The following is a 20,361-nucleotide window of genomic DNA, read 5'->3' as shown; positions in this document are numbered from 1 at the left end:
TAAAGTTAAATGCATTGGCTACAAGTGTTAATGATTTCAAAGATAGTGCTTCAAGAATAACTATTAGTACTTAAACATTCAGAAAAAAAACTGCAAGGATCTAATCACTTCTTTCACCACAGTTGATATGGACAGTCAGCTGGAGAAGCCTCTCACACATTAGCCCGCCTCCTTCAACTTGCTCAAATTCAACTTCCGGTTTACCCGGAAGTAAGCATAACTCCCAAAGATGGCGGAGCAAGGTCCGATGGCCATAGCGATGCGGCTACGAAATCAGCTACAGTCTGTCTACAAACTGGACCCGCTGAGAAATGAGGTGAGTGGCCGTGTTGTACGAGCCCGCCCGCACCGGGCTGGGAGCGGACGGGGAGTGAAACGGTGGTAAAGACGAATTAAAGACGCGGGTGAAACGTGAGATGGTTGTCGTCTCCGCGGCGCTGATGGAGAGCGATGCTGGAGAGGACCGTACACGCATGCGCACTAGCGGGAGTCCACCCCGTGTTGTTCTGCTTTAACAGCGGAGCAACGTGCTGAAATCCCGTTAACCGACTGCTCTCTAGCCGAGTTTTATAATAATATATCCCGCTATATTAATCACTTCAACCAGGACTTCACTTGTAGTTCAATCGCTACGCTACTCAGCTGGGACGGTGCTTCGGTGTTATGTCGAAATGTGTTCCCCCGTCGAAATGTGTTCCCCCCCTTTTATCCATAACCCCAATCAGTTGTCTTCTGAGGTGCTTTACTTTAACCCCCCAAAAATATACCCCGTAACCATAACCCAACTCCAACATCGGATGTTGTGCTTTGAGAAACGCATTTTTTAAAAAGAGGGGGACATTAATCGAGAGGGGTAACGGACTTCCGACACAACACCGGGTTAACCTGTGACCCCGCTACCTGGCGACTGAGTCGTGGTTGTCGTGGTAACGAGTAGAACACGTAGCTGTCCTCTTAAAAAACCCTAAATGAAGACGTATATTATCCTCTTTAAACATTTACTTAAGTTTAATTAATCTCGTATAACGTTTCTTTTAATGTGAGAAAGAAAACGTAAGTTGGCAGTGTCTTGTGGTTTTACCTTTCAGCGTTGGTTGAGTATGGCTCAGGTGTCTCAAACAAGCTATTAAAAAAGACTAAATTCCAGAAAATTAAGTGAGAAATGTGAATGCTTCTTGTTGGCGATTCCATTCAGGTTACTTTATGTAAGACAAAAAAAAGATTAGACTGTATTAAACATTCCCACCCATATTTCATACTCTTCCATGCTGTGCATGCTCATGTTTCTTTCTTTAAATACAAATTAAATAAAAAAAGTCTTTGACATATGGTCCTGACCATGAAAGCCCAACTTTCTTGAAAGCCCCCCTCAAATCTCGCTCCAAGGTTTTCTGAAAAGTTGACAGCTCTGGCTATGATGTTCATCAAAAGCCTCAACAAATCTCTCTTACTGAAACAGTTGGACTTGACCGTCCATATTTGGGATGGGTGGCAGATAAAACCCAGATCTGTGCCCTATAGTCACTATGTGGGCCTACCTTTAATTAAGTCATGGAAATGGGGTAAAATAATATGGAAAAGTTTTGAAAATTCAATGATAAAAATGTGTGGGAACCCCGTTGACTTAAATCCAGCACGCTGGCAGCAGCAGATCTATAGCTATCATTATACTTTGTTTTAAAGAGGATAATTCATTTGCTGTTGCAGCTAAATATTGACCATAATTGATCCCAGTTGTCCCAAAATCAGATTTGAACTGCGGTCACCTGCTTTGTCAAAATGTCCCTATAAGTTGACCTAGTTAATTATTTTGGTAGGAAAAAACTTGATTACATCCTTCCCCTCCACATAGAGGTCAAAGGTCAGGCCCAGATATTAAGCAGTACATGCAGGGCTTAAATTTCTCAGGCATAGAGCAGCTTTAATACAATATCATACAATAGTTCAACACATTGTACACATTTCCTCCTGGATAACTTTTCAGGCTCACAAATCTTTTTCTTGCTTTAATCCCTCTGGTGCAGGTGTAGATCATTCTCAAAGGCACTTGGGCAGGTGCTAGTCTTTGTTGATATGGCTCTAAAACCCAGGTTTTTTTCTTTTTATTTATTTATTTAACTGGAACAACTGCCAGACACAGGAACAGTTTCTTCTCTCTCCCCATCAGACTTATAAACAGCATAAAATCAGTATAACATCAGCCATCCAATATTGTACTCATGACTACTGTACATAACACTTACTATTTATACAAAGTAACTTATTACATTGCCCTCTTTGCACTACTTATATTCTTTTTTACAGTCTATGGAAGCTATTTGACCTTTTATATAGACTTTATATGTTGTTGTTTCTATATCTTTCCTTTTTACCTATTGGCTTGTAGTGATAGGTTTATGTTTACATGTCTCTGTTCAGCATGTTGTTCTTGTTTTTGGCTGTATGTTCATGTATATCTTCCTGAACATTGTTGTTTGTAAGTACATCGAGAGCCACAAGAAACCAGAGTGACGTTCCTCGTTTGAGTAAACACACCTGGCCAATAAAGCCCATTCTGATTCTGACAATTAAGCTAAATGTCGACTCATAAGAGCCCCTGATTAGACTTTTGAATTGAGTTTGAAACTTAAACTAACTACATACAGATTCAGGGTTTTTTATTTTTAAACAACATAACAGATAAAACAGATTGTGTGCATGTTTATATACTTACAAGCATACATGTGCACTCACTGCACACTTTTTATTAGGAACACCTGTGCAATTTGATGCAACAGCTGTGCTATAAATTCTACATTTACAAAGTACATTTTCAGTTTTTGTTTACATCGTCATAAAGGTGATACTTCTACTTCGTGTTTATTGTTGAGGTCATAGCTGATGGTTGTACAGTGGAGTGCTTTATATTGAAAAGTGTTCCTAATATTTCGTCCATCCACTACGACCTCCAATCAATATAAAATAAAATTATAACCTTTCTGGCTATGTCAATAATCTCTAAAAATGTATAAGCTTTGTAAAAGTTGAATTTATGGCAGAGCTGTTGTATTAGATTGCATTAGATAGCGCAGGTGTTCCTAATAAAGTGCTTGGATCCATAAAAAGGCAAGTTTAGCACCTTTTATCCTCCAGATTCATTACAGTTATGATAGTGTTTCCTCAGTTCTTGATTTTTTTTTTTTTTTGCTTTTGACCATGTAAAGCACTTTATGTTACACTACGATGTATGAAAAGTGCTATACAGATTAAATATTTATTGATGGATTGATTGATTTTTAATAACAAGGCTAAGTGTTTTATTTCAGAGATACAAGGGAAAGAATACAAGATGTAAAATTAACGTGAGGCAATGTTAAAAAGACACAATTGTGCACTGGGAAATGCTGGAGTACATTTTAGTCATACTGGTGAATCATCAGTGCTGATAAGGTTCATACATTGACCGGTTGTTTTGTGTACAAAATGACTAATCTGTTAAATAATGCTTAATATCATGGAGTTTGGCTGCTTGTCCAGTTTGCCTCAGAAGTAGCCAACATTTCAAATAGTTTTACCTTTGACTTCAGAGGAAGAGAAGAAGAAGCTCTCCCGATACATAAAAATAAATGTTCAGATGAGTGTGTGGGTAGGAGGGTGGGAAGCAGTGCAGTGCGGAGAATGTGTGGTTTGTCAGCTATGTAAATGGAGATTAAAGATCACGAGTCATTCTTGACCTTTCTGTGATACATTATTCTAAACTGAGCGATCACTTACAAGCACTTTATAAGGTGGACCAGATCCCGCTGCCTTCTTCATTGAGCCTGAACCTGCGCAGGTGGCAGCGTGTGACCCCTGTGTGACCAGCCCCCACATACAACCGCGTGCTATCATGTTACCAACAGTCCTTAACCCTTACATATTGTTCAAAGTCACATTTGACCAATTGTTGTTTCCATTCAAGAACTTTAAAAACACCATATACACATTTCCTTTTAGCTGGATTTTCCCTAATGTGACCCAAAGTATAAAACATGGGAAATAAAATGAATTGTTTTTTACATTTTTCTGCAGAACATCATTCAATATAATATAATGAACATAAAGCAGAATTTTCACCTTCTTGTCAAAAAATGTATAAGCTTGATAAATGTAGAATTTATAGCAGGGCTCCTGTATTGGATTAAATTAGATTGCACAGGTTAAGCCATTGAGTCTATTTTATATAGTTCTTATATAAACTAACTAATAACTTATTCTCTATTTTATAGTAATTACAAGATATATACCGGTAGTATTATACAGTTAAGTAGTTATATTCAGCTTCAGTAGCATTAGCATCACGTTTTTGTTGAATAATAATCACCTGTTTAGTTGGAGCCGTTCATATACTCTGAGCTGGTTAGCCTGAGACTTGTTACTATAGTAACGTCACAGTTACCTGTCTGAGGATTAACATTGTTAATGTTGACATCACTTGGCTCTGTCGGTGTTTGTTTCCTTAAACTTAATATCACTGTTAGCCGTTACAGAGAGCTACAGGTGTATTCAGGGTTGAAGTCAGACAGTCGGACACAGCGGTTCCGGCCCACTGGTTGAACATTTAATAGACATCGCTGTAAATGTGTGCGGGAAAAAAGTGTTGGATTTGCGGGAATCAATTAAATTGTGCGCAACACTCGCAATGCCGCGCTGAAATTCAGGCCCTGCATATATATTTTGTTTTGTTTTGTTTTTTTGAAGACGTTAGTTATGGCGGCAGGCGTGTGTTGCTTAGTGCTGTGGGAAACCCTGGTATGTAAGGGTTAATTAGTTACAACTCAGCAAGTTCAATTGGCAAACAAACACCATTGGATACACTCACTCACTCTGGAAAAAGCAGAAAATGAAGCTTTTAGAAGTTTAGATTATTCTGTTTGAAAGATTAAAAGAACTTTTAAAAACACATAAAACGTAAGACTTTGTTCATCCTTACAGGAGGAGGTCAAGTTGAAGATCAAGGACCTGAACGAACATATTGTCTGCTACCTTTGTGCGGGCTACTTCATAGATGCCACAACGATTACAGAGTGTTTGCATACCTGTGAGTTTCATCTGAGCTCAACAATATTATATCTTTTTTCTCCCTGTGTAATGAACTGTTATACAAACATCTCTCTGTCACCAAGCTGATGAAAATTACATGTCTTTCTTTTCTTCTTCACAGTCTGCAAAAGCTGCATTGTCAAATATCTGCAAACAAGCAAATATTGTCCGATGTGCAACATAAAAATACACGAAACACAGCCTTTACTCAACCTCAAACTGGATCGAGTGATGCAAGACATTGTCTACAAACTGGTGCCTGGACTACAAGAAAGTAAGTCAGTGTTAAGAACAGTTAAGTACAAATTAGAGACGGTATTAATGTCAGCTGCTTGTGAAATTCAGAGCTAAAGAAAAAAAGAAGAAGAAAATATTGCCTTAGCAGCAGTAATATTGTTTGATTTTTGTCCAATTCTGTCAAGTATTAAATAATAATAATGATGTCTGTTTTCACATTTGAACAGGTGAAGATAAAAGAATAAAGGAGTTTTATCAGTCACGTGGGTTAGAAAGAGTTATCCAGCCTGCTGGGGATGGTGAGTCTTAAAGTTACAGTTTTCCCTGCCTGTGATGTGAAGTTTTAGATTTGTCTGACATCTTTGGTGCTATACTTTCGTTGCTATGGAGGACTTATTTATGTAATTTATTTATTTGGCTTAGGACCCAAATATGCTTTATTATCTTTATTTCTATCCTTCCACGTGTTTTCACTCTCCTGACAAACTGAAGCAAAACATTGTGTGTAATACATGCTATTAAACAAATACGCATTAGTTGAACTCATTGTATTGATTGGAGCTCTACTGGAATCGAGGATGTTCCCAGATGTAAAATCCCACATTAATTTTTCTCCTTTTGTTGCTTTTGAGGCAGCCTGGAAATTCAAAATACACCACTCTTATAAAAGGAGCAACCACCAAAGTCATTCACATATTCAAATGACAGATTTTTACCTCACATATGTCTTTAATGATGCAAGAAAACAAACTTGTGCGCCAGCCACAATTATAAATAGATGCTGACATATACCTTCAATTTCACTGTGTTACCTGTCAGATATTATATAGTTTTTTTTTGCATGGAGTAGGAATACCTGTCAGACTCAAACTGCCCCTGTCTTTGGTCTGCACTTTATTCTTAGTTGCAGTTTACCACCATTATAATAATAGTAAGATGATGATGTCTGCCCTCATTTATGAATTTAAATCTTTTTTTCCCTCTCACTAGATGCTATGCCAGATTCGACAGGTTTACCGTACACAAGCTTCGACCACTCCAAAGCCCACTTCTACAGATATGATGAGCAGGTTTCGCTGTGTTTAGAACGGTTAAGGTAGGTGGGACTTTTTTTCCTCTGGTAAATACATTTTAAAGTGATCTGTGTGCATTTTTTTTTATGAAACCATGTTATAGCTGAAGTAAATGAGCTGCCAATACCGGGGTGACACTGTGTGTGTGACTGTAAAGCATTTAACAGGTTTAAGTACTTCAGCCAGAATCTATTACAGGTTGAAAATACAATAACCAAATGTCATTAAAAGAGAAGTTACAGTCTACAAACCTGTTCAAATAAAAGTATTCCAGTTATAACAGGAAGCTAGTAGTTTATTCTGTCTTGTATATTATCAGTTGCTCCAAAAATATGTTTCAACTTCAGAAATATCCCAAAGCAAAAGTCACAAGCCTCTGCACCATGAAATCAATTTGATTAATCTCCATTAAATCCTCATGTTTCGTTCACCTTCTCAATGACATGTGGACAAAGGACTGCTAAAGATAGAGCACATCTCTTGCTGCCTTTCCTGTACCAAATTAATTTTTTACAATATTGTGCATTTCCAATTTTTATTAAATGATATCAATTTCTTTATATGTCTATTTTAAATGACACACTTATAAATGTTGTCTTTTGTCTGTTCTCTTTTATCCGTCCAGTTCATCTCTTGCTGGAAAAGATAAGACGAAACTTACCCTCCAGGTAGGTCACATAAGCCAAAGACTCATAGATGGATCTTTCATTGTATTTCGGTAAAAGTCTGTGTATTTATAGAAATAGTCGAGCTGGTTATGGATGCTTTCAAAGCAACTTGTCTCACAGATTTTCACAACCGTGGAAACATGTCTCCAGGGTGCATTTTTTTGAAGCCATAACAAGTAATTTTCCACCCTTAACTGCGATGCAAAAACATGGCAGAGTGACATCTGCAGCAACAGCAGAAATCATCACACAGAGCCGGTTATTCTGGCCACTGATGAATCCTCACAGACAGATGGGATAAGTCATGTCCCTTTTTATTTATGTTGCACCAAATCAGTTATCTCAGGGTATTTTTCACATAGAGGAGGATTAGACTGTACTCTTTAATTTACAGTAACCCAACATTACCCCATGAGCAAGCACTCAGCGACAGCGGCAAGGAAAAAGTCTGCTTTGACAGGAAGAAACCTCAAGCAGAACGGGCTCTAGGTGGGCGGCCATCTGCCTCGACTGGTTGGGGAGAGAGAGAGAGGAGAGAGAGAGAGACAGAGAAGCAATGCAACAACAAAAATAACAATAACAGTAATGAAAATAAAGTATAAGTACAGCAGTGATCCATATAATCCTTCTTAAGTTCCCTACCCAAACCACTGTGTTCTCAATTGTAGGGGATTTACTGAGGAGTGTTGTGGTGTTTTCACTGACATCTTAAAGCTAGAGGGCCATGATGTAGACTTGGTGTTTGTAGTGTTTAGTGCTGACTTGTAGGACTTAAATAGCACTGAATTCATGTTCAAAGCAGGCCTGGATTAACTAGTCTCAACGAATACTTCACAGTCTTTGTTTTACATAGTTTAGGGAACCAAATACTTATAATTAAGTTGTAACTCTCTCAATAATAAACAGATACTTCCCCTATGAATGATAAACTGACAGAACGTGCATAAGGACAATTATAAAACAATGTCATGTGAACATATTTGCAGTTTTAATGATGACACTGATGCCAGAAGTTTCCTTTACTACGAATAACATCACACTGATTTTTGAATGAGATTGTACAGTAAATCCGTTTATGTACCGTTTCCTCGTGCGTGTACATGCACACTTTACCTCTTAGCTATTTAAATGTGAAGTGAAGGCATTTCAAACACTGCTCACAATGCAACTCCAAAACCCATTAAACTGAAAAAAATGCCTACTTAATCAGTTGTTCTGGATTTTCCCTTATGTGGCAGGATCATCTTGACAGGCTCATTTATCGAAAGACAGGCGTGTTTAACAAGGGAAATGGGATTGCGTAATGCCCTGATTGGACTAAATCAACACTTGAACAAAGATTATTGAGGGAAGAACTTAACTAAAACCCACATCATATACAAATCCACTTAGCTTATACACACTTTACCCACCCCGGCATCTTTACACCTGCTGCAATGACTTTGATCGACCAGCAGAGGGCGACCTTGTTTAACACATTTATTTGTGGCGCTGATCGGTTTTATAAAGGTCTGAATCAAGTCAGCATTACAACATTGGGCTTAAAATATGCTTTTGATTGCAAATTGTGAAAAGGACAACTTCCATGGTCATTTTAGAATATATTTCTAATGCAGAAAGAGGGTTTGTGCTTTTTATATATAGTCATAAATTACTGTGAGGATATTTGAAACGTGTACAAAGTCACACACGAACATACTTGTGAATTTTGAGGTTTTCGCATAGTGAATTTGTGACTAATTAAAGCATAAGGATATCATCATTCATCTTCATCTATTTTCAACTATTTAAAATGTTGTTTATTGTTGTATCTAATGTTATATGATATAAGTGAGAAAATGCCATCACCTGCTCACAGCTTCATGGGTAACATTCCTGGCTCTTGATATATAGTCTTGCTTCACTTTGACCACTGCTTGAACTAATAAAATAGATAAACATGACCTGGATCTGAATTTACTCTTAACCTTTGTTACACTGCTCCCCCCCTCCCCCCTCCCCCTGCATGTCCAATCACAATCCACAGTTTTCCCTGAAGTGGAAACTTAGTAAAAGGAACTTCTGCATCACCTTCTATATAATAAATAAAATATTACTTTTCACTGCTTTTTAGAGGGAAAAAGGGAAATTTAGCTCGATAACTTGAGAGTATGTTATAAGTCAGTTGGGACCGGAAAACGTTGAGCAGTAACCTAGGATTTTGGTCACTGTAAATCTAATTGTAGCAGGAGAATGCCACACCCTGTCAATATGCTGTGCTTTTCTTATTTGCTCAATGTTTTTAGTGATTTTTTTATTGCAGTTTGTGACATTGAAAGTTGGAAGGACATTTGAAAAAAAGAAAAAGAAAGATATTTTAATGCTTAAATTTAAAACAGCAGCTGCCTGTACTTCTACAGTTACAAGCTAAACTAATGAGACATTTATTACTGGCAGACTTTTTATTTTATCTGAAACAGCAAAACTGTCAGTCTGCATCTCTGAACAAGAAGTTACTTTTAGCTACTTTTATACTGCGCAAGTTAACGGCACATCCAAAAACCCAAATGAGTTGTGTTTTCCATGCAGCAGTAGCCTGTTAAATGATGGATTCGTCTGGGCTCCTTAAACAGCAATATAATTTAAACCCAACCAGAAAACAAGAAATTTCACTAACCAAGGTCCCTGGTGGCCAGAGGGGTTGGAGAAGTGAACAAACCTGTATGGCCGCTCATGATTTATAGGAACTGTCTTGGGTTGAAAGTGTCCTAATCATACAACACATGTGAACCTAACCCGTTTGACCATTTTCTTTGCAGCAGAAGTTTGTGCGCTGTTCTGTCCGAGCAGAAGTGAGACACCTACGGAAAGTGCTTTGTCATCGGCTAAACGTGGAAAAACACCAGGTGAGTCACTAATTCAAAATAATCCATGCTTCTTTTGTCTTTCGTTAAAGAGGACGAACAATCTAACGGTCGGTGAAACGTATAATCCACTCCCCTCCAAAAGAAATACATCGGTGAAACCACATTGTATGAAAACTATGAACTAAATTTTGAGTGATTGAGCATTCGCCATTTTTTTTCCTACATCAATTTACTGTCCTTAAATTGTAAGTTTGCTTGAGAGCAGTGTGTTCCTTCGGACAATTTCTATAGCATCGAAAAAAAAGTCTGCAGCCGTTCATTCAGGTTTTATCAGGCCTTATCAGCTCAAATTTCCCAAATATGATGTATGGTAGAAAGAGATTATTCCCACTAAATATGCTCAGTATTCAAAGATACAACAGCTATGGAAAACCAGCTGATTACCCTCTTATCTCAGGTATTGTGACACCATGTTTTTGTTAACTCTTAAAGTACAATTTTCATGTCAATGCCAACTTATTAACCTAGGTGACCTGCAGGTAGCCATAGCAACACTGTAAATAAAATTGAAAAAAACTGGCTGATGGTTTGAAGACACTCTAACTCTAAACACTCTTTTCTTGGTTAGTGGTCATGCTTTAAAGTCGTGCTTCATATGCTCCCTAGTATTATTGTTTTGTGTCGCAGTGTTTCCCTCCGAGTTTTAAGAGACTATGGTGGTTGGACCTCAGTCTGATCCTCTAGGGGGAGGTCTGGCTTTGATGTATGTTTTGTACATTTTTACGTCAAATGCATAACTCCGGTGCATTCTAAGAGCAAAATTAAGAGGTTATATCAACTTTTTTGTGCTTTATAATTAATAATTTAACTACTGGTTGTATAGGTATGAATGAAGAAATTTGACCTGTTCATAAATGTTCCAAACACACCATCAAAAAAGACTATTGTTCATATTGCAGCTCCGAAACAAAGACAACAGAAGTGATTATCCAAGTTTAACTAGTTCAATAAATACTCTTAGATTTTGACATTTTTCAGTAAATATCTCTTTCGACATAGTTTCAAGTTTGAGTTGTGTTTCTTCAAATAACTAAACTACAAAAAGTGGCACAGATTAGACTATGGCGGGACACCAGACTATATAATTAAACGGAAATGCTGTGTTGTTGCTGGCATAGTGCTGGCTGAAATTACTCAAAAAAGATGGAATTTAAACATTTTCTAAACAATGTTTTAGAGATTTAAATTCCTGCCGTTTTAAAAACATTCACTGGACAGAATCAGAGGCCTCATTTACACCTGGTATCATGATGTGATCTGTATCTGGATACATAATCTGGGTAATGACGTCCGGTCTATGGGTCTTTAGCATTCAATTACGTTAGCATTCACCTGGTATTAAAATCTCATTATCGCAATTGTGCCTGCACTGTAATCAGATCTTTATATACAAATGAGCTAGGTGGGGCTGGCGGACTCGTCAACAAACACGGTGCATCCCAGGTCAGGAAGTGACCTTCCTTCTGAATGCCGCGGATGGACGTCATTAATTTTTTGCAATGGAACATTTAAACCACCGCTAATACTCGAACCTGATCACTCCAAATGAAGTCTGGCTGATCCCGCGGCATTCCGATTCCAGTGCGGTCATCGTCCATTTACAGCTCGTATTAACATCCATTTTCCTTTTATCTGATTGGCTGACGCCTAATGGCCATGAGAATGTAATCCACAGTTAACAGGCTTGTCTATCAGCCGCATTTCTCTGGCCGCTCGGCTCAGCAGGGAATTAAATGAAAATGTAATCGAGACAAATTTCAGTATTCGTGATACCTCATCCCATCTTTTACTAACAGCTAACAGGTTTCACGGATGTTCCTTTCAGATTTCCCTTCACATTGGTTTGTTTGGTCTCTCCGTAGGTCCAGATGTTGTTTAATAATGAGTCTCTTCCCGATCACATGACCATGAAACGGTTATGGCTATCACACTGGTTTGGAAAGGTACGATACAGCCAATGTCATGCATCCCTTCACACTCTTTTTTTTTTTTTGTGCTGTTTTTATATTCAGAAAATGAGGAGAAAGATTATGAATCATTAGATATAGTATTAGTATTACTTTCTACACCATTTCTAATAAGCTTTAAAGCCAATGATGGTTTAAACATTTATAGCACAATGTTGGATTTGACATATTAAATGTAATATATGATCTGTTTCCCTTCCAGGCCCAACCATTAGTCCTTCACTACACCATCAAGGACAAAAGGAGCAGATAGGACTTGTTTTCACTCTGAGGACAGCTGTACATATTTTGTACAATACATATTCTATTTTAATAGTGTTTGTGTACATATACTTATTTTCCTTGTTTTGTATTTTTGAAAATAAATTTGAAATTGAAAAAATAATAGTTTGTATTGTTTTTTCTTAAGGTCCGGCATGCTTTTAATCTATGTACAGATATATGCAGAAAATTTAAACATGTGAAGAGATTTTATATATATATAGATGCTGGATGGAGTGATCCTCTCTTCTGGACAGGTTTGTAATATTAACACATCCATATGTTTATTTCCTAGTTTTAATCAAGTACACTACACACATTTTAATACCTCATTAGTTTTCTTCTACTTTCTATCTTGGATAACACAAGCTTTGCAGAGAACAATGTAATGATTGCTTTTCACGACAAGCTATTTTTGTAACATTATGTAGTCTGATTAATGATGCCTTTTAATAACACAGTGACTTACCAGCAACAGAAAGTACTATTGTTTTTAGTGTGTAGTATTTTTAAGTTCATGTTGAGGAAAAAAGAAGTAAAGATTACACTTTAGGTATCTTGATTGGAAACATAGTAGGTGCCAAACTATTTAACACATGGTAAGGAAAATGATGTCAACTTTAGCTCGTGTAGTTTTATAAAAAATGATCTGAAGCATACAAGCAACCCCCCCCCCCCCCCCAAAACATGATGTCATGGTCTTAATTCACTTCCAGGGTGCTACATTTTAAGAAACTACTCACTTGAACAAAATATGGTGAGTTTTGCTTCTTCTCTGTCACATTTTTGTCATCAATGTCTTGGGAGTTTTTCACGTTTTTATTGAATTAAGTACAAATATAAAACACCAACTTTTTAACTTTTGGCTGCAGTTATAGCCCTGACTTTTGGAGAATAGGTTTATATCAGCTTTTGACACATGGATACTACATTGTTTCCTCTTCCTAATAAACAAAACTGCTCCGTCTCTGTCAGATTGCACTAAGCTTGTGACTGAACCATAATTTTAAAGCTTTAACACAAAATATATGAACTCTAATATATGAATTTTGAAGCCATTTTAAATCCACCTTTGGCTTTGTGAGAGGTTGTTGTCTTGTTGATGCAGTACTTATGTAGTCACTAATGTAGGTCTGCTCCAGGATTTGTAAATCAAGTATTCTTCTTATAGTTTTTTTGTGTTTAGTTAGATTCATCTTAGCAGTTTAGGCTTTATTTTGTGTCCATTTTCTACTTTAAAAACTATATCTGGATGATTTTTTTTTCTTCTTTTTTGATTTAAGCAGCATAGTTGCCATCCCCAAAATCCAAACACAACTAAGCCAACTGGCATTCCACCGAGTCTTTTAAATGTTTATGTGACATACTAACTGTGGTGATATTTTATAGCACTTTTTAGAAGCTTGCTAGGAAAAGCCGTGCGTGAAGAATTTATGTTCAGTCTGCGCTATAAAGTCTTGACAAGAATTGATACTTTTGACTGTGTTCAAGCTTTCTGAAATCAAAAATGTGCCGTTCAGACCCGCAAGCTCTTAATCTTTGCAGGATTTCACTGACCACTGTCTCTGTCTGTAACCGGCTCTGTGTTTTTTTTTTTTTTTTTTTCCTTGTTGTTGCAGGGATTAGAAAATGAAACCCTCCGCTCTGTCACTAGGTGGCACACTTGGAGCTTCTACAGGCATCAGGGGGCAGAAGGTGAGCTTTGATGTGTGTGATCTTGTCCAGAGTGAAAGGAAAGACTCTGATAACCTGACACTGGCTGATAATATATACAAACCTTGTATCTTATTCTGTCTCTACTTTTTCTAAGTGGACTACACCACAGCAAGCAGCAGCAGCCAGAACATTTCAGCAAGCACTTTACAGAGTTGCACTAGCAGCCTCTTGAATATCCTATGGAGAAAATACTTGAGTGTAATGCAGTAAATGTTGCAGAATGAATGTGTGTAATAGAGATAGCATTGTGAGGGTAAAGCTGCTCTGTGTAGTTATTTCACTGGCATATAAAGACAAATGTTACTACTTGGTGTTTATGTGTCTTTTAAAGGTCAAAGGTGAGAAATCAGAGTTTAGATTTCATAGTGACAGTGACTACGTCTTCATCAAGGGCAGAAGAGGTTTGCATTTCACTACAGAGGTCAGTGACATGGAATAAGCTGTAAACAAAAGGTTTAAATGACAGTGTGATGTTTTGAAGTCTTCAAAAAACAAATTCTGCTTTTTCTGATGAGATTTTTTTTTCTTTTTTTTGTATCTTGACATTGGATTGTCTTTCAAAATGGAATAAAAGCTCAAAGCTCACACATTGACACAAGTGAATTACACACACACACTATATAGCATAAACTGGTGGGTATTTCAAATCAGCCCCCCTGTGGCGGCGTTTCTAAATGAAAAATAAAATAGTATCATTGAAAAAGCTGCACACCAGTCAGCAGCAACACACACACACACACACACACTGACACACGCTGACACACACATTCATGCATATTATGGGTTTCCCCCCCTGTCACTCTTATATAGCCTGCACATGTCCCCTTCAGGGCTCCCCAATGTTGGAAAAAAACAATAATCCCCTAAAGCTGTGACCTTTAGGCCCAAAATAAAGATTTTCAGCTTCCTGTTGCAGGGCTCAGTTAGATTGCAGCATGTCGCTCCACTCGTAGCACCTCTGGGGTTTAACTTTTCTGATTATAATACATTGAGGGGAAAAATTAGCATGAGTATGTATTGGCCCCCAAACCCTAGACTCCTAGTGTTTGTATAATTCACCTCTTTCAGTATGTAAGATTTTAGCTTTTATACCATTTTGAGAGACAATCCAAGACAATAATCTGGCTGCAAAAATGAATTAGTTATTTATGTAATGATTTAATGTGGAAATTCATAAATCTGTTATAATAATGTATCACAATTTAAAAATAAACCAAGTATAACTCCCCCATATGAGGTTACATTTTAAAAAATAAATTAGAAGCATAAAATAAGGGATCAGGGACATTTATGAGGATGTTACTGAGATTTTAAAATATGTATTTAATATAGTGACACCACTAAGCACATTTAATTTGCTACAAGTCACTCATAGTGTTATTTAGTTTCTTAAAGTATTATATTCATCTAAGACGTTATAGTTGGATTAGAGGGTTGAGTTTAGGACTTCACACATGTGTTCACTGCCTTTTATTTAAAGCTCCATCCACTGTGTTGTTCCTGCCGCCAGTCCGGAGTTGCTCCATAATAAAGGGCCTACTTGACTTTTCAACCTCCACGATTCCAGCCGATTACTTCTATTGTTTGCGCCAGCCTGTTCAGTTTCTACACCCACCACCACCACCACCACCACCAAACAAAAAAAAAATCCTTCCTAACAAGCTCTTTAGTTTCCTTTTAGTCTCACACCCAGCCTTAGAAATCAGTATTTTTCTATAAGCAAAGTGGCAGTGAGAGGAGGCAACCGGCACGAGCTGTTTCCATTACGCTTTATGAATCATGCACAAACTACAGTGAACATCAGCTTGTGTTAATATCGCGTTGCTTTGCCTTCCAAACAAACGTGATGTCATGTGATATTTAATGTTTAATATTTTGAGAACGAAGAGAGAGAGAGTGTGTGTGTGTGTGTGTGAGAGAGAGAGGGAGGGAGAGAGAGAGATGGTTGGGTTTAAGAAGACAGTTGAAGATATTTAAATATGAGTTTCTATGTCTTAAAACTCAAAAACAACGTGAATTGCCTTTTTTCCTTCTCTAACGATGACATCTTCTATCCGCCCAGGTTTTAAAAATCCCCTAACAATAAATAATTTGTGTCCATATTTATGAGTAAAGAATTAAAGAGGATCAGTGAACAGCATGACCCCGAGACAGATTTCCTGCGCGTGTATACGCATAAAGATGGTCATAAAATCTTACTATTTATAGACTACTGGAAACGACGGAAATCATTTCACTTCTTTCACAATAAATATTTTATATATTTTAAATTGAATATCTATTATAATACTTCCACTCAGCTCAACACACACACACACACACACACACACACACACACACACACACACACACACACACACACACACACACACACCCCAAACTCTTGATCCCTCACAAAACTTGCAAATGGTCAGCAGCAGTAGCAGCACGTCGCATTTCCACTGCCTCCCATTGAGGTTTATTCATTAGGACTCTCACACTAACCCATTTGCTATTCATGGAAGAGGTTTTTTTTTTCTTCTCTCCTCTCTCTCTCTTTCCAAACAAACCCCGAGTCAAGAGAGTGGCAGATGCGTGCCATTATTGCCCACGGCTCGGTGGAAGCTGTTTTATGTAAGGAAAAGGCGGGTTAACCTAATCAATCATGTCGACTAGCTGTGTTAAAGACGATTCATAGAAGGAGGAAGAAAACATATGGCGCATGGGTGGGAGCAAGCTTTTCTTAACACTGCAGCCAGACCGGGACCTTCTTGTGTCAAGATGTATTCAAAGCCAAGCGAAAGAATGGGAATAATGGCAACGGACGGCTGCTAATTGAAGTCACGGCACTTCAAGGCTGAAAGCAGGGGTCAATTATTCAAAAGGGCCCATTTTTACCAAGCAGGGCAGGTTTTTTTAGGGTGAATATTTAACGTGCGTTGTTAATCTCCAACCACAAATCCCTTGGTTATAGCATTCTTATAGGAAATGAATGTGAATTTATAATGACTTTATCTCATGTAGCATTCCTATAGGGGTTTATTGACTGCCTGCTTACAGGTCACCATACTCCTATATTATATTCCTTTAGGAGATTAACAGCACGTGTAATTCTCCATGATACCTTTTAAAATGCACAAGCTTCCCCTTTAAAAAAATCACATTACTTGTGGTCTAATCTGAATGTTCCTATAATGACACATTTCAGTGCCATCCCTCAGATTTTTCAATATTTTTTCATGATCTGCTGCAAAATCACACATCCAAATCGCGCCCAGAGCTTCTTGAAATATCATATAACCTTTATTTACATAGATGCTGATTAAATAGAATGTTACAATAAAATTATCGCATAGGATGTTTGACCTATATACAGAACTCAGAGCGTGGAAAAGTTTGCAGTTGATACTAATAGAGACGCCTCCTTTGCGTGGCGAACAGGCCTGCATGCTTGCAGAAACACTTTTCGCTCAGAACAAAAAAGGGAGACAAAAAAAAAAAAAAAACCCCAAAACATTTTACACTTAATGTGGGATGGACTGACACATCCACACATCGGAGGGGGGTTTGGGGCATGTCCCGTTGACTTTACACGGGCTGTGCAGGTAAAGAAAATAAAGGAGGGAGAGGAGGGGAGGGAGGGGGTGTAAATATTTGGCAGATCCCATTCCTACAACAGAAGAATGCGAATAAACAAATAAACAAATAAAATAATTGCACAACTTTTCACCTTCCCCCTCCCCTTAAAAAAAATGAATGTGAAATATTCAAATGTTTACACAATTTTTCAGTTTTCCTGTGTACCATAACAGTCTGCCTGAAAAGGAAACCTCATATTCCTCAAATATTTCGGTGAAACTTAATTGACAGACTTGGAAGGCTTTACAAGTCCGATTAATAAATTAAAATGGAGAAGAAGAAGAAAAAAAAACAGGAGGAGGAAAAGAAAAAAAATAACATTTCCTGAAATGTTTATGTTCGTATTCTCCCTTTTTGTCAATATCCGTGCAAAAGTTTGGGGAAAAAATGCCCCCTTTTTTTAAATTTTTCTTTTTGTTGTTGTTTATGAAAATCACAAGCACCCTGACTGTCAATCGTCCACCTCGATTTCCTCGTCGTCCTCCGAGAATTCATCCGTGGTTTGGTCTCTGGATGAGGAGGGGGACTGAGGGAAGGCCCGGTGTCCTTGGGAGGTCGGGGAGATACTAGGTGATCTGGCCTCGGTCCCCCCGCCCTGGCTCTCCTCAATGTTTTCCATGGTGACGAGCTTCTGCAGGGTCTGTGGGGTGATTTTCTTTAATGACTCCACGTCCGCTTTCATCTCCTCCAGGTCCCGCTTGAGTTTGGCCCTGCGGTTCTGAAACCAAGTGATGACCTGAGCGTTGGAGAGCCCCAGCTGCTGCGCGATCTGGTCTCGGTCGGCAGGAGAAAGATATTTCTGGTACAAAAACCTCTTCTCCAGTTCGTAAATCTGATGATTCGTGAAGGCCGTCCGCGACTTTCTCCTCTTTTTCGACGTCTGCCTCTGTCCGAAAGCGTTTACGTGCTCACGACCTTGGAAGGGGTGCGAGAAGAAAAATATACATGAGGAATCAAACAACCGCAAGGGTCACTTTCCTTCCAAACAAACAGCGGCAACAGAGGGCACTGCACAACAGGCCTGTCATCGGCTTACAAGCTTGGCTTTGTCTTTCACCTTAAAGCTAAATGTTACATTTCTTTCACCTGATTTCACTTTGCAACGACACTAATTTGACGAGCATGGCTTAAATCAAAACTCCTTTTCTACATCCAAGTTAATATTTCAAGCACTGTTACAAAAATGAATGCATTAAAAAAATAATAAGTACAATAATTCATCTAGTGGCAGATTTCCCCTATTGAGTTTAACAAAATTTTCACTAAATATCAGGATTTTTAAGATATTTATTTCTGCAGCGCATAAGAAATACATCATTTTAATGTGTCGTTAACTTTATCTGTTGGTATGTTGATTTTTATGCATCATAGCAATACAAGCAGTAGGCCATAATGGCTGTTTGCCTTTTTGACAGCATGTAAATGAAAAAATAGAAGCAAGTTTTAGTAGTTTATAGATGATATGCATGCAGATTTCAATGCGTAAATGCTGCGTTTTCCTCTTCTTTATCCTGTATTTTAGAAACATTACTGTATCTTAGCATGTCCACACTTACAGGTCAAAACAAACCCAGCTAGCAAAGATCTCAGCTGTGAGTTTTGCTGTGAGTTTTGCGCATGCTACCCTTCAAAACACATGTTACTCTGCCTTCTTAAAAGTGTATATTTAAGTTTAAAAAACGACATACTGTTAGTATTTACCTTCTGCTGCCTGGATAACGCTGACTTCCAGACCCTTAAACGTTTTACTGGCCAGCTCCTCCAGCGCGCACAGCGGCGAGGAGGGAGTGGTGATCCCGTTCCTTGCCGAGTTGGAGCCCGTCACTTTCTCTAGCACTCTCGGCGGACAGATACTGGCGACCGACTTCTTTACCGAGGGTTTGTTAAGGATATCCTCAATGCTGAACGGCGTTAAAGGCTTGTTGGAGTTGGCTGGCGGTGGTAGCTGATCCAAGGGAGCCCGTCTCCTCTCCTCGCCGCTGGACTGCAACACGGAACCTGCCTTCATGTCTTTACTGGAGGTCATCGCAGTCCCGAAGAATCACTGCTTGCAAAAAAAGTTGATTATTTCATTCAAATGGCAGTTTTAAGCGTCCACAAGTGTTTCCTCTGGTGCTCGCCGGTTCTCGTAGATCCCCTCTATGTTTTGACACTTAAAGCCGAAAGCCGCAACTTAGCTCGCCTGAGAGCTTTCCTCCAAAATAACCATGCTTCGGGCGTAGTTGTGAAGGCAGCCGCACTGTATTCCCCTCAGAGAGTCGCAGTTCCTCTGCCAAGCTCCATGTAGATCTTTAGGAAGTAACAGACTGGAGGGGGTGAATCCCTGCAAGGAGAAAAAAGCTGTCTCAAGCAGCAAGAAAAGAAAGCGACTACTAACGAGTTATTGTTGATTGGGCGAAGTTCAATTAGAGAAACACTACACTACTTGCTGACCCGCTGCTGCGTCTTAAAGGGCCGGACCATAATAACTAATTGGACGTGGGGAATAGGAGGAGTCTGTTGCTGCCGAGGAGAAAGATGCCCTGAATGTTTATGCATCTGTTTCCCTCTGCTGGTGTATTCTTCTAGAAAGGGAGAGTTGATGGCCATTAAAATACTGCCACCAACATCTTTGCATTATGGAAAAAAAGTTTGGAGGAACACCGAGCTAACAATGGTCTCCAGCCGTTTTGTCATTTTTGTGCGTAATTACGCATTGAACGTTATGCGTAATGTGCGCATTAGGGACTGTGTTGTACGGGAATTTGGCATAAAATAGCCACAATGAGCACGTTTACCGACCCAGTTTTAAAGACTATTAAAACATTTTTGCATGCAAGTAAACAGAAGCTGTTCACGTTGTTGCTCAACATAA

General features: G+C 38.5%; 2 protein-coding genes across 2 annotated transcripts; one reads left to right on the top strand and one right to left on the bottom strand.

The window, feature by feature from the left end:
* Positions 1-229: 229 nt before the first annotated feature.
* On the top strand, positions 230-12,297 carry pcgf1 (polycomb group ring finger 1). Its single transcript, XM_053323900.1, has 9 exons — positions 230-316; positions 4,954-5,059; positions 5,183-5,335; positions 5,526-5,597; positions 6,289-6,394; positions 6,997-7,039; positions 9,838-9,924; positions 11,808-11,888; positions 12,115-12,297. The coding sequence occupies exons 1-9, from the start codon at positions 230-232 to the stop codon at positions 12,163-12,165; spliced, it is 786 nt and encodes a 261-aa protein (XP_053179875.1). The 3' UTR covers positions 12,166-12,297.
* A 5,661-nt stretch (positions 12,298-17,958) lies between these two features.
* lbx2 (ladybird homeobox 2) lies at positions 17,959-19,533 on the bottom strand. The gene is made up of 2 exons (XM_053323729.1): positions 19,209-19,533; positions 17,959-18,422 (listed from the first exon to the last, which is right to left on the bottom strand). The coding sequence occupies exons 1-2, from the start codon at positions 19,531-19,533 to the stop codon at positions 17,959-17,961; spliced, it is 789 nt and encodes a 262-aa protein (XP_053179704.1).
* Between the last annotated feature and the right edge of the window lie 828 nt (positions 19,534-20,361).

This window comes from Scomber japonicus, chromosome 8 (genome assembly GCF_027409825.1).
Source record: "Scomber japonicus isolate fScoJap1 chromosome 8, fScoJap1.pri, whole genome shotgun sequence".
NCBI classification, from domain to species: domain Eukaryota; kingdom Metazoa; phylum Chordata; class Actinopteri; order Scombriformes; family Scombridae; genus Scomber; species Scomber japonicus.
The sequence above is the reverse complement of the archived record's forward strand: the minus strand, read 5'-3'. Positions and strand labels throughout refer to the sequence as shown.

What these genes read in the sequence shown, in the direction of transcription:
- lbx2 (XM_053323729.1), bottom strand. Translation starts at nt 19,533, where the DNA reads ATGACCTCCAGTAAAGACATGAAGGCAGGTTCCGTGTTGCAGTCCAGC. An exon ending in CGTTATCCAGGCAGCAGAAG is followed by an intron (nt 18,423 to 19,208) that starts GTAAATACTAAC and finishes ACCCCTTCCAAG; the next exon opens with GTCGTGAGCACGTAAACGCT.
- pcgf1 (XM_053323900.1), top strand. Translation starts at nt 230, where the DNA reads ATGGCGGAGCAAGGTCCGATGGCCATAGCGATGCGGCTACGAAATCAG. An exon ending in TACAGAGTGTTTGCATACCT is followed by an intron (nt 5,060 to 5,182) that starts GTGAGTTTCATC and finishes TCTTCTTCACAG; the next exon opens with TCTGCAAAAGCTGCATTGTC. An exon ending in TAAACGTGGAAAAACACCAG is followed by an intron (nt 9,925 to 11,807) that starts GTGAGTCACTAA and finishes GTCTCTCCGTAG; the next exon opens with GTCCAGATGTTGTTTAATAA.